The following is a 13,711-nucleotide window of genomic DNA, read 5'->3' on the forward strand; positions in this document are numbered from 1 at the left end:
AAAGTTGTGTCATCTGCATAACACAGGTTGTTAATGAGTCTTCCTCCAATCCCGGAGCCCCGTTCTTTTTCATATAGTCCAGCTTCTTTTATTATTTGCTCAGCATACATATTGGATAGGTATGGTGAAAGGTTACAACCCTGACACACGCCTTTCCTGACTTTAAACCTCAAAGTATCCCCTTGTCCTGTTTGAACAACTGGCCCTTGATCTATGTACAGGCTCCTCATGAGCACAATTAAGTGTTCTGGAATTCCCATTCCTCACAATATCACCCTTAATTTGTTATGATCCACACAGTTAAATGCCTTTGCATAGTCAATAAAACACAGAAACATCTGTCTTGTTTTCTCTGCTTTCAACCAAGATCCATCTGAGATCAGCAATGATACCCCTCATTCCACATCCTCTTCTGAATCCGTCTTGAATTTCTGGCAGTTCCCTGTTGATATACTGCTGCAGCTGTTTTTGAATGATCTTCAGCAAAATTTTACTTGTGTGTGATATTAATGATATTGTTCTCTAATTTTCACATTCAGTTGTCTCAACTTCCTTGAGAGTAAGCACAAATATGGACCTCTTCCAGTGGGATGGCCAGGTAGCTGTCTTCCAAATTTCTTGGCATAGGTGATTGAGCACTTCCAGTGCTGTATCCGTTTGTTGAAACATCCCAAATGGTACTCTGTTAATTCCAGGAGCGTTGTTTTTTGCCAACACCTTCAGTGCAGCTTGATCCTCTTCCTTCAGCACCATCCATTCCTGATCATATTCTACCTCCTGAAATGGTTAAACATTGACCAATTCTTTCTGGTATAGTGACTCTGTATTCCTTCCGTCCTCTTTTGATGCTTCCTGCATCTTTTAATATTATCCCCATAGAATCCTTCGATTTTGCTATTTGAGGCTTGAATTTTTTCTTCAGTTCTTTCAGCTTGAGAGAAGCCAAGCCTGCTCTTCCCTTTTGATATTCTATCTCTAGGTCTTTGTATATTACATTATACTTTACTTTGTCTTCTTGAGCTACCCTTTGAAATCTTCTGTTCAGGTCTTTTACTTCATCATTTCTTCCTTTTTGCTTTAGCTACTAGACGTTCAAGAGCCAATTTCAGTCTCTTCTGACATCCATTTTTGTCTTTGCTTTCTTTCCTGCCTTTTTAGTGACTTCTTGCTTTCTTCATGTATGATGTTCTTGATGTTATTTCACAACTTGGCTGGTCTTTGGTCACTAGTGTTCAACACATCAAATCTATTCTTGAGATCATCTCTAAATTCAGATGGGATATACTCAAGGTCGTACTTTCACTCTCATGGATTTTGTTCTAATTTTCTTCAGTTTCAACTTAAACTTGCATAACAGCAATTGATGGTCTGTTCCACAGTTGGCCCCTGGCCTTATTCTGACTGATGATATTGAGTTTTTCCATTACCTCTTTCCACAGATGTAGCCCATTTGATTCTTGTATATTCCATCTGGCAAGTTCCAAGTGTATATTCACTGTATAAAATGTATATGTTGGTGAAAAAAGATATTTGCAATGAAGAAGTCATTGGTCTTGCAAAATTCTATCATGTGATCTCTGGCATCATTTCTATCACCAAAGCCATATTTTTCAACTGCTGATCCTTCTTCATTTCCAACTTTTGCATTCCAATTACCAGTAATTATCAGTGTATCCTGATTGCATGTTCAATGAATTTCTAACTGCCGAAGTTGGTAAAAATCAATTTCCTCATCTTTGCCTTAGAGGCTGGTGTGTAAATTTGAATAATAGTTGTATTAACTGGCCTTCCTTGTAGCCATATGGATATTATCCTATCACTGACAGCATTGTACTTCAGGATAGATCTTGAAATGTTCTTTTTGGCAATGAAAGCAACGCCATTCTTCTTCAAGTTGTCATTCCCAGCATAGCAGACCATACGATTGTCCAATCAAAATGGCTAATACCAGTCCATTTCAGTTTACTAATGCCTACAATGTCAGTGTTTATGCATTCCATTTCATTTTTGATTACTTCTAATTTTCATAGATTTATACTTTGTACTTTCCACATTCCTATTATTAAGGCATGTTTGCAGATGTTTCTTCTCATTTGAGTCGTGCCACATTAGCAAATGAAGGTCCCAAAAGCTTGATTTCATCGGCGTCATTAAGGTCGACTCTACTTTGAGGAGACCACTCTTACCCAGTCATCTTTTGAGTGCCTTCCAGCTTGAGGGGCTCATCGTCTGGCACTATATCAGACAATGTTCTGCTGCTATTCATAAGGTTTTCACTGGCTAATTCTTTTCAGAAGTAGACAGCTGGGTTGTTTTTCCTAGTCTGTTTTAGTCTGGAAGCTCAGCTGAAACCTGGCTGCCATGGTTGACCCTGCTGGTATTTGAATAGCTTCCAGCATCCCAGCAAGATGCAAGCCCCCACAATATGGCAAGCTGACAAGACACGTGGGGGTATTTATCTGTATTGCCTACACTGGGTCTGGGTGGGATCCTAATATCAGTACCACACTGTTCTTTAATTATGTATGCTGTTTTGTACTAAGTTTGAGATTGGAAAAGATGAGTCATTCAATTTTGTAAATCTTTTTCAAAATTCTTTTGACTTTCCTGAGTTTCTTGCATTTCTAAATGAATTTTAGGATTACCTTGTCAGTCTGCATAAAAGGGAACTGGGATTTTGAGAGAAATTATGTTGAGTTTGTAGAACGTTTTAGGTATTATTGCCATCTTAACAATATGAAATCTGAATTGATATGAAATAATTGATAAACTTGAGATGTCCTTCCATTAGTTTGGGTTGTCTTTAATTTCAACAAGCTTTTGTAGTTTTCAATGTACAATTTTTATCCTTTTTGCTAAATGTATTCCTAAGTGTTTTATTCTGTTTAATAGTATTATCAATTGGAATTATCTTAATTTCATTTTTGATTATTCATTGCAAGTGCACAGATATACAACTGATTTTTCTATATTGATTCTACTACCTTCCTAAATATGTTTATTAGTTGTAACAGTAATAGATTTTTGATGTGGATGTTTCAGGATTTTGTATATCAAAATTTTGCCATCTATGAAAGGGATATTTTTACTTCTTTGTTTCTAACCTGAATGACTTCCATTTCTTGTTGTTTTCTAAATGCTGCTTTTCAAAATTCCAGTATAATTTTGAACAGAAGTGGAAAGCGCAGACATTGTTCTCTTGTTCCTAATCTTAGAGAGAAAAAAAAAAAAAACTTTTTTTTTTTTAGTATTTCACCATTACTGTGACGTTAGATGTGGTTTTTCATAGATGCCCTTTTTCAAGTTGAGAAATTCTGTTTTATTTCTAGTTTATCACAGGTTTTCTATCATGATGCATGATTTTGTCAATTTTTTTTTTCTGTTTTTATTGAAAGGAACATATGGTTTATGTTTTTTATTCTATTAATGAGGTATATTCCATTTATTTTTATATTTTATTTTTGAGTGACAAACCAACCATGCTTCCCTGGAATGGATCCCACATGGTCATGATGTCTAATTCTCTTGATATGTTGCTCAATTGTGTCTTCTATAACTTTTTTTTTGTATCTATACTCATAAAGGATATAGGTTTGTAGTTTTTATTTTGTTTATAGCCTTTGTCTGGTTTTAGTATCAGGAAAATACTAGCTTCGTAAAATCAGTTGGGAAGTGTTTCTCTTCTTTCATTTTTGAGGACTGGAGATAATTATTCTTTAAACAATTGTCAGAATTCACCAGTGACGCCAACTGGACCAGAACTCTTCTTAGAGGGAAGCTTTTGATTACTAGTGTAGTCTCTACTACTTATAAAAAAAAACTCGTTGCTGTTGAGTCAATTCTGACTCATAGCAACCCTACAGAGCACAGTAGAATTGCCCCATGGGGTTTCTAAGGAGTGGCTGGTGGATTTGAACTCCCAGCCTTTCAGTTGGCAGCCAAATGCTTAATCAGTGCACTGCCAGGGGCCCATACTTCATATAGGTAATTTAAAATTTTCTATTTCTTCTTGAAACTGTATTGAAATATTATTAGTCTGTATTGAGTCAGTATTGTCTTCTAGGAATATTTCCATTTACTTTTTTTTTTTTTTTAATTTCTTGCCATACAGTTGCTCACAGTATTCTCTCAGGTTCCTTTTTAGCTCTCTAAGGTCAGCCGTGATGTCCCCTCTGTCATTCCTGTTTTAAGTAGTTTGGATTCTTCTCCTTCTCATTCTTCTTATTCACTCTCACTTTATCTCTCTTTTTTCTTTTGGTCAGTGAAGCTAAGATTTTGTCAATCTTTTCGAAGAACCAACTTTGGGTTTCTTTGATTTTTCTGTATTGTTTTTATTTTCTTCTACCTGCTCTGCCTTTAGTTTGTGTTTTTTTTTTTTTTTTTCCTAGTTCCTTACTGTGGGCGTTTAGGTTACTGGTTTGAGATCTTTCTTCTTTTTAAATATAGGCTTTTACAGATAAAATTTCTAATAAGCACCATTTTTGCTGCATTTCATAAGTTTTAGTGTGTGTGCATTTTTTTTTTTTTGTCATTTATCTTAAAGTATTTTCTGATGTCCCGTGGGATTTCTTCTTTGGTGGTTTAATAGTGTATTGTTAAATGTCCACACATTTGTATTTTCCAAATTCCTCCTGCAATTGATTTTTTTTTTTATTTTACTCCTATATATTCAGAATACATGACTTTTTATAATTTCAATAAGTTTATCAAGGCTAGATTTATGAACTGTTATATGGTATACCCTGGATAATGTTCTTAACGCACTCAAGACTTTTAGAATGTGTATTCTGGTGTCTGGCTTCTTTTACTAAGCACAAAGCATGCTAGTTTGTTTCTTCTTTGAAACCTTCCTCCCTGGGTCTTGATGGTGCTAATAGGCTCAGAGAAGGTTCTGAAACCAGGCTGTTTTCCAAGTAACTGATTGTGACATTTGCCCCTCAGGATGTGACACCTCCTTTGAGAACTGTCCTTTACCAGCAGGTTTTTATATCTCCTGCTGCTGGAATATTTTTTCAGAACTTTTATGCACTTTCAAGGAATTCATCAACACTCCCTCTAATATTGCAATGTTTTGATAACAGACGTAGTCCAGTGTCAGTGAGGATAAAGTTTGCATTTGTTTCTTCTTATCCCTTTCTCATCCTTGGATGATTACGTAAGGAAGAGGCAGCAATCATTACTTGGCCATTTTAAGCTATATATCCTTTGTTGTTGTTTGTTGCTGTTGAACCAATTTTGACTCGTGGCAACTCCATGTGTGCAGAGTAGAACTGCTCCTTAGGGTTTTCGATGCTATGACCTTTCAGAAGGCGATCTCCAGGCCTCTCTTCCAAGGTGCATATGTTCTTTAACAGGCATTAAAAATAAATTTCTCTAGCAGGTAGCTGTACAGCTATAATTTACTACTTGACTAAGGGAAAACTATAAACCAAAGGAAGGGGAAGTTCTATGGAGTTGCAATGTCACTAGCCTCAGCACGCGATGAGAAATGTCCAGAGTCCTTTTGGCGTATCATAACTCTGGTTCCTTCTGCTATGCTATATCTTTTTTTTTTTTTTTTTTGTATTCCTTTGTGTGAGCTCTGGAATTTCATATTCATAATAATAAAAATGTATTAAGATTTTACTAAGTGTTCAGACTTTTGATTATTATCACTTTTCCAAATAAATAAATAATAAAAAAAAAAACTAAAACAAAATTGACAATCAGAGGATAAGCAAAATTTTCAATTTTACACTGGTAGTTCAGAATCGGCTCGACAGCACTGAGTTTGGTTTGGTTTTTGAGTCAATTGGTAACCAAAAAAATAGAAACAAACCCATTGCTGTCAAGTCAATTCTGACTCATAGCAACCCTATAGGACAGAGTAGAACTGCCCCATACAGTTTCCAAGGAGCACCCGGTGGATTCGAACTGCCCACATTTTGGTTAGCAGCTGTAGCACTTAACCAGGATTTCCAGCTAGTTGGTAGCAGAGCCAAATCTTAAACCCACATTTTGTAACTGTAAATCAGTTACTTTTTGACTACATCATGGTCATCTATCCATTTGTATTTGTTGTGATGGTTTACAATTTATAAAACAAGATTACATACATTATTTAATTAAATTCTTAAACAGTATCAGTTAGTTCGAAATGAGGTTGTCATAGACCCTATTATACAGGTGTTCTTGTTGTTGTTAAGTGCCACTGAGTTGGTTTCCACTCGTAGCGACCCTATGTACTACAGAACTGTCCTGTACCATGCCCACAATCGTTATGCTTGAGTTCATTGTTGTAGCCACTGTGTCAATTCGTCGCATTGAGGGTCTTTCTCTTCTTCTCTGACCCTTTGCTTTACAAAGCATTATGTCCTTCCCCAGGGTCTGATCCCTCCTGATAACATGTACAACATATGTAAAATTTAGTCTTGCCACCCTTGTTTTTAAGGAGCAATCTGGTTGTACTCCTTCCAAGACAGATTCATTCCTCCTTTTCCTTTTGGCAGTCCATGGTATATTCAATATTCTTCGCCAACACCACAATTCAAAGGCATCAATTCTTCTTTGGTCTCCCTATTCATTGTCCAGCTTTCGCATGTATATGATGCTACTGAAAATATTATGGCTTGGGTCAGGTGCACCTTTTTCTTCAAGGTGATATCTTTGCTTTTCAATACTTTAAAGAGGTCTTTTGCAGCAGATTTGCCCAAGGCAATGCATCTTTTGATTGCTTGACTGCTGCTTCCATGGGTGTTGATTATGGGTCCAAGTAAAATAAAATCCTTGACAACTTCAAACTCTTCTCCGTTTATCATGATGTTGCTTACTGGTCCAGTTGGGAGGATTTTTGTTTTCTTCATGTTGAGGTGTAATCCATACTGAAAACCGTGATCTTTGATCTTCCTCATAAGTGCTTCAAGTCCTCTTCACTTTCAGCAAGCAAGGTTGTGTCATCTACATAACACAGTTTGCTAATGAGTCTTCCTTCAATCCTGATGTCCCATTTTTCTTCATACAGTCCAGCTTCTTGAATTATTTGCTCAGCATACAGGTTGAATCAGTATGGTCAAATGATACAACCCTGATGCATGCCTTTCCTGACTTTAAACTACGCAGTATCCCCTTGTTCTTTTTGAACAACTGCCTCTTGATTTATGTACAGGTTCCTCGTGAACAAAATTGGGTGTTCTGGAATTCCCACTCTTTGCAATGTTATCTATAATTTTGTTGTGATCCACACAGTTGAATTCCTTTGCATAATCAATAAAACACAGGTAAACATCTTTCTGGTGTTCTCTGCTCTCAGCCAGTACCCATTCGACATCAGGAATGGTATCCCTAGTTTCATGTCTTCTCTTGAATCCAGCCTGAATTGTTGGCAGTTCCCTGTTAATATACTGCTGCATCAGCTTTTGAATGATCTTTAGCAGAATTTTACTTGTGTGTGATATTAATAACTTTGTTTGATAATTTTCACATTTGGCTTGAGCACCTGTCTTGGGAATAGGCATAAATATGGATTTCAGTCAGCTGGCCAGGTCTAAATTTCTCGGCATAGATGAGTGAGCACTTCCAGTGCTGCATCTATTTGTTGAAACATCTCAATTGATATTCCGTCAATTCCTGGACCTTGTTTTTCACCAATACCTTCAGTGTACCTTGGACTTCTTCCTTCAGTACCATTGGCCACTTAATCCATGAATAGATAAAACCTTTTTCAAAGGCAAACAGCTCTTTCATAGTCAGAGAATAAAACAAGGGCTTCTGATCCAAATTGAGGTATTCTTTTAAATGCTGTGCATCCAACCTAACCATTTTCTTTAAAAATGTTAATTTTGGATTTTACATTGAATAAGTGTTTGTTCTATTGACAGCCATTTGGAACTTGATATTTTGTGCTTCTTTTTTTTTTTTTGGTATTTTTGCATCAGTCACAACAATGTGCAATAAACACTACGATGCTGTGAAATAAATAATCTCTATACCTAAGTGGCCACAGCAATATCCATTATTTTTGTCCACAGTCTATAGTCTTCTGTGCAGTTCTAGTTTTGGTTGGCCTCACTTATACTCTGCAATCAGTTGCGAGTCAAGAAGGTGGCTCTGTTTATCTTGGTTAGTCTCTCTTCCCTTGTTTGGCATCATTTGGCTATCAGCTAGTATAGAATAGACTCAGTTCTTCTCCACATTTATTCCATATAGTGAGCAGAGCTACATAAAGTGAGTACAGGTCTAGTGGAAAAAAATAATGGATGGCTGCCCCACACCAAGGCCAGTTAGCCTAGTATGACATTCTTCAGAACCTAAAACCTGTTATATATAAGCTCTCCCCCTGATGCTAGGTTTTGGGGATACAATAATGAACAAGACAAACAAGATCTCTGCTTTTATAAAGTTTACAGTCCAGTGAGGGGCAAACATGATAAACAAGTAAATACTGATTTTAAAATATATTTAAAATAAAAAATAGGTTATTGTAATAAAGAATAATAGACATAGTTTTTAATTAGGTATCTGATCAGGGAAGACTTAATACAAACAATAAACCTCATTGTGATTAACAGAATCTCAGTTCAAATCAAGTTGAGTAAGTAGCCTTACAAGTCCTGGTCCCACAGTGGTTACAGCTCGTCTGTTAACTAAAAGGTCAGCAGTTTGAATCTTATGGGGCAGTTCTACTCAATCATATTGGGTCACTAGGTGCCAGAATTGACTCGAAGGCAATGGGTTTGGTTTTTATTTTTATTTTTGAACGTAGTGTTAAGTGTATTGGCTTATGTATTGAAAGCTTGGGGATTGTCAGGGAGGAAGTAGTTTTAGGGATTTGGGGAACTAAAGATTTGAATGTCCTTAGGACACAGTCTCATCCCAGTGTATCACCGCTTCACTCTGTGTGCCTTTGTCCTCTTCTTAATGTGACATTCTTATTCAAACTACAAGAACTTGACCATTAGCATCACTGGACTTAGAATTCTGTGGCGATAGAGAAAAAGAGGCTCTTTCTGCACAGCTTGAAAAGTTCTCTGGAAGTTTTCAAACTCGTTAACCTGGTTTAGATCTCATATCCACCCCGGGGCCAATTGCTGTAGAGAGGAATGATTATGGCAGCCAACATTTAGATGAGTCTAGACTGGGGGGAAGAAAGTTAATTTCTCTAAAGGGAAGTACAAAAAGGTGACACAAACACGAAAACAAGGGAAATTTTTAAAAACAGAGGTCCCTCCCTTGAAATGTTTATTCATAAAGCAGAATTCATGCTTAGTTAATATTAGATTTTCCTGCTGTAACTGGTAGCGGGCTTGAGCATTTTCTGAATGATAACATAATTTCTAGTAATTTCAGGTTCTGAAACACTCTTTCAGGTACTGAAATATACTTTTTTTAAAAAATGTCAGGTATGTTTTCAAAGCTTCTCTGCTTTCTCCCCACTGAAATCTGATCCAGGCTTCAAAACTAGTGGGGAATAGCTATGATTTTTTTGAAGTGTAGGAAAACGAGCCATCCTCCATCCTCCACCTCATGGGGCATGCTCTGCAACTGTGAGGCAACAACGCTCTTCATAGAAATCTTCTTCAGTTGGATCTTTTTCCACAGTGCATCTACAGGTGTGTGATGGGCTAAGAGTAGCAGAGCCAGCTTTGGCCAACTCTTAGCAATTCCTTTTGGTGATTTTTCTGAGCTTTAGGTCTTCAGCTAAAACTTTGAAAAAACAGAAAAACTCATATTTTGCCATCCTATTGGAACAATTCTTGTATTCTCTAATATACAAATTCAAGGGGTGAAAACACATTTATATCTTATTTTTAGTAAATACACATAAACTTAAGGTTTTCAAGTGTCTTTAAAATTTTGAATTAAAAATAAATTGCTCCTTTAATGACAGAGAATTGTATATATATATATATATATATATATATATATCTCACTTATCAACAGGGTTAGATTCCAAAGACCATGTTATGCAAAAATTAGCATTATACGAAAATGGAGGATGAACACATCAGATCACAAAATGAAGGATGACTATATCATTACATAACTGCCAAATTACATCATTTCATTACTGCCAAACCACTGAAAATCATGACCCAGTCAACTTGACATATAACCTTAACCATCACAACCAGTGTTACTCTCGCCTTGCACCTCGGCATACATTACTGCCAGATGTGTATCATTAATGCGTAAAATAGTAGGATAGTAAATTTTTTACTATTGTTATAAATGTAAAATGTTGAATAATGAGATAATGGCTATGTGAGGAGTAGGAGTACTTTTAAATAAATGAATTTTTATTGTAAGCAATTTATACCGCTTACCAAAGTATTATATAAGTATTTTCATAAGCATATTAAAAATTAATTTAATTTCAGATCCTTTTGAAGCATTCATCATCTTTTCCATTCGCCATGAAATCAGAAGGATTGATCTTCATAAAAGAGACTATAGTCTACTTGTTCCTGGCTTGAGAAACACAATTGCACTTGATTTTCACTTCAATCAAAGTTTGCTTTACTGGACAGATGTTGTAGAAGACAGAATTTACCGGGGCAAGCTTTCTGAAAGCGGAGGTACATCTATTTCAATTTTGACTGAATGTTTAGGCTCATTTTTAACTGAAAATACAGTATAATTGAAATAAATTTGGGTTAGCATTTGGCCGTTGGTTCTTTATTTCCTCCCTCATAAATGTAAAACCAGAGAAGTCAAGTGCATGTGTGAATACAGTTGAGGGGGACAGTGGTGATGGTCTGTGCCATTCATGCCATTTTCAGTCTGGGAACTGGTGGGAATATGGTGAAAAAATCTATTTACAGGAAAAAAGACTTTGTTCTACACACTAGTAGTTGACTTTCAGATAGTTAAAATAGCTTTATTTTTTAAATTTGTTACCTCTCAGCCTAATTCAAAGAAATAATGAAGCAAATTATCCCAAAAATTATTAATATAAGCTAAATATTTTCCCATAATTTGACTTACCTCTTTTGTCTAATCCATGTTTTTCTTAACTGACAAGGCTTTGAGATATATGCTTATAATATTAATATAATATTAAAAGGCCAAGGAATTTCTATCAAATTTTTAATTCCTCTGTAAATCACATTTTAATTTTTTAAAAATGTTCTCATTTAAGTATACAAATAATTATGATTTGCAAGTTTATGTCCTGTCTCATATTACAAGATGCTCATTTAAAATGATGGTTTTAGACCAATGGGATCAGATGGTTTGCTTAAAATTACACTCTTAAAATGTCTAACGAAGACCACGAGCAATGCCATAAACTATGATACATTATGTTGGTACAAAAGGTGTATTAAAATGAATTTTAAAAAAATTCTGAAAGAAATTAATAAGTGGATAAATATCAGTGATGGTGGGCATTATCAAATTGATTTTTTTTTTTTTTCAGACCACTGATATTTTCTTAACTTATTTGCATCCCCTCTAGTCTTACAGGCCAAAAGAGAAAAGGTGTAATTTGGGCTTATCTTTGCTGAGGCTAAGCACAGTAAAATCTATTTTATCTGTCATGCTTGGAAAAAAAAGTGGCTGCTGATTAGCTACAATGCATGTTGCTCCAGGTGGTCTTTCTGTCTTTACTTTATTCTACTCTTGAAGATCAGCATTTGAATTAAATTTCAAGGAGGGCATCATTATTGTTCCCCCAAATTCTTGTTGTGTCTAAAAAACCAGAGACAAGAAATAACCTTTTTGAAACCTCAACATTGTTATTAGCTTCACGGTTGCTTAAATGTTCCATTTTGTTGGCACCGAAAGTCCCGAAAAGGTTAAAGATTTTTGGAGGAAAAGTTCAATAATTTTATATTTAGGATCTTCTTTCCTCTATGTTACTGTGCCACTAACAACTTTTGAACTGTATCTCCCAAAGTTGATATGTTTAAATAATTCGTGCTGCTGAGAATTGGTTCTTTCTGTTTGTGCTTAACACATTCCTTAAAGGGGTCCACTTGTTGGTTTCCCTTCCTTTGTAGGTGTCACTGCAATCGAAGTGGTAGTGGAGCATGGCCTGGCTACCCCGGAAGGTCTGACAGTCGACTGGATAGCAGGCAACATATACTGGATAGACAGCAACCTGGACCAAATCGAAGTGGCCAAACTAGATGGTTCCCTAAGAACTACGCTGATAGCAGGAGCCATGGAACACCCCAGAGCTATTGCTTTGGACCCAAGATTTGGGTAAAAAAATTTGTCTTTTTTGAAATTTATTAATATTGAATTCATTTATCTCTTATAACTTAGAAGTCAAAGCATTTTATATTTTATACACACACACACATACATAATAATATCAACTAATTTGACCATTACCATGAGATTGATTATAGAATTCCTTATATCCAGTGAGGATGGTAATTTCTTTCTTTCTTCTAAATATGGGCATTAGGCCCTATTGGAAGCTATTGCAACTCATTTTGAAGCAGTAATTTAATGAACTTTTCTCTGACCTGCCAAGGAGATTCTGTAACTGTTTCTAATGGTTGCAAACCAGAGGGCCAGTCTTTGTTCCAAATAGTCATAGGTGTCAACCACCTCACCCTTTATTAATTTTGTATATACTTGGATTCAGTTTAAAAGAAAATTGGAATAAACTTGAAGGAGTACAATGGAGAGATGTTGACTGTTGGGAAATTTGAAGGACAAGGAACATGACTCTGGAAAACAAGGTCAACTGTTGAGTAACTCAAGTCATCAACCTACTCTTCCTGTTTGTGTTCTTTGTGACGCAGCAGAAGAAAGACATTGGGTTTTGAGCTGGAAGTCCTGGGTCCCAGTTCCTGTTTAGTCACGTCTTCTCTGGAGGGCCTGATATAGAGTATTAGCTTCCCTTTCATTTAAGTTTCCTCATCTGTAAATCAGGGTTAATAATATCTTCCTCAAAGGTTTTGAGGAGATGATAAATATGTGAGAGATAATATGTAACCGATGTCATACTGTTAAATTTTTTTTTTTCTTGGTAACTACTTTGTAAACCCAAAGGCTATTGCCAAGTCTTGAGAATAGGTTAAAGAAATAGAGCACCCGTGAAAGAGGGAAGTGAGCCAAGAGATGTAATTAAGGGAAAAGCCAGCCTTGTGTTTATGTCAGCATCCTGGCCATGTTCTCTGGCTTTTGCTCTGTTTTATGCCCAAGACTCAGAAATCAATAGATTGGGAAGTTTTTTTGTTTGTTTTCATTTTCCTGAATTTAGACACACAGCAAGGAAGCTGGTCCAGAGCAGGGGTTCTAAACTGGCAAGGCTCCATTGATGTGTTAGCTTTGCTTCCCACAGTGTTTTAAATTTATTTGAATTAGTTGCCAAAATATAAAAAAATGAGAAATTTTACACAAAAACTTGAATATCTGGCTTCTTTTGAGAAACATGGGAGGTCTGGCAGTAATGACCTCAGTAGTATCTGCTTCTTTTTGCCTGAATGTGTGTTCTTGTTTACACACTCTACACTGTGTCCTCCTGTCACAGCAATTCACCATGAAAAGACCCACTATGCTTAATAAGAAATGGTCTTGTTTTTCAACAGTCTATTCTTGAGGTACAAATAATATGCTGATCCTGACCCTATACTTCCAGCAAAGGTCCTAGAACATCACAAACAGGGCTTTGCCCGTAGTATACAGCTGCTGGTATGAAAGTTCACTTATGAGGTCTAAGTTGAACCAGTACCTTATTTGCTTAGGGAGCTTTCTGTATAAGGGCAAAGTGTTCTTT

General features: G+C 36.1%; 1 protein-coding gene across 1 annotated transcript in view; it reads left to right on the top strand.

Annotated features, from left to right (window-relative positions):
• The window catches only part of LRP1B (LDL receptor related protein 1B), a 1,749,164-nt gene that overhangs the window by 1,050,101 nt on the left and 685,352 nt on the right, over positions 1-13,711 (top strand). The window contains exons 23-24 of the mRNA XM_064287257.1: positions 10,356-10,553; positions 11,979-12,183. Coding sequence (XP_064143327.1) covers positions 10,356-10,553; positions 11,979-12,183 — 403 coding nt within the window. The remainder of the gene's footprint in view (positions 1-10,355; positions 10,554-11,978; positions 12,184-13,711) is intronic.

This window comes from Loxodonta africana, chromosome 6, assembly GCF_030014295.1.
Source record: "Loxodonta africana isolate mLoxAfr1 chromosome 6, mLoxAfr1.hap2, whole genome shotgun sequence".
In the NCBI taxonomy this organism is placed as follows: Eukaryota; Metazoa; Chordata; class Mammalia; order Proboscidea; family Elephantidae; genus Loxodonta; species Loxodonta africana.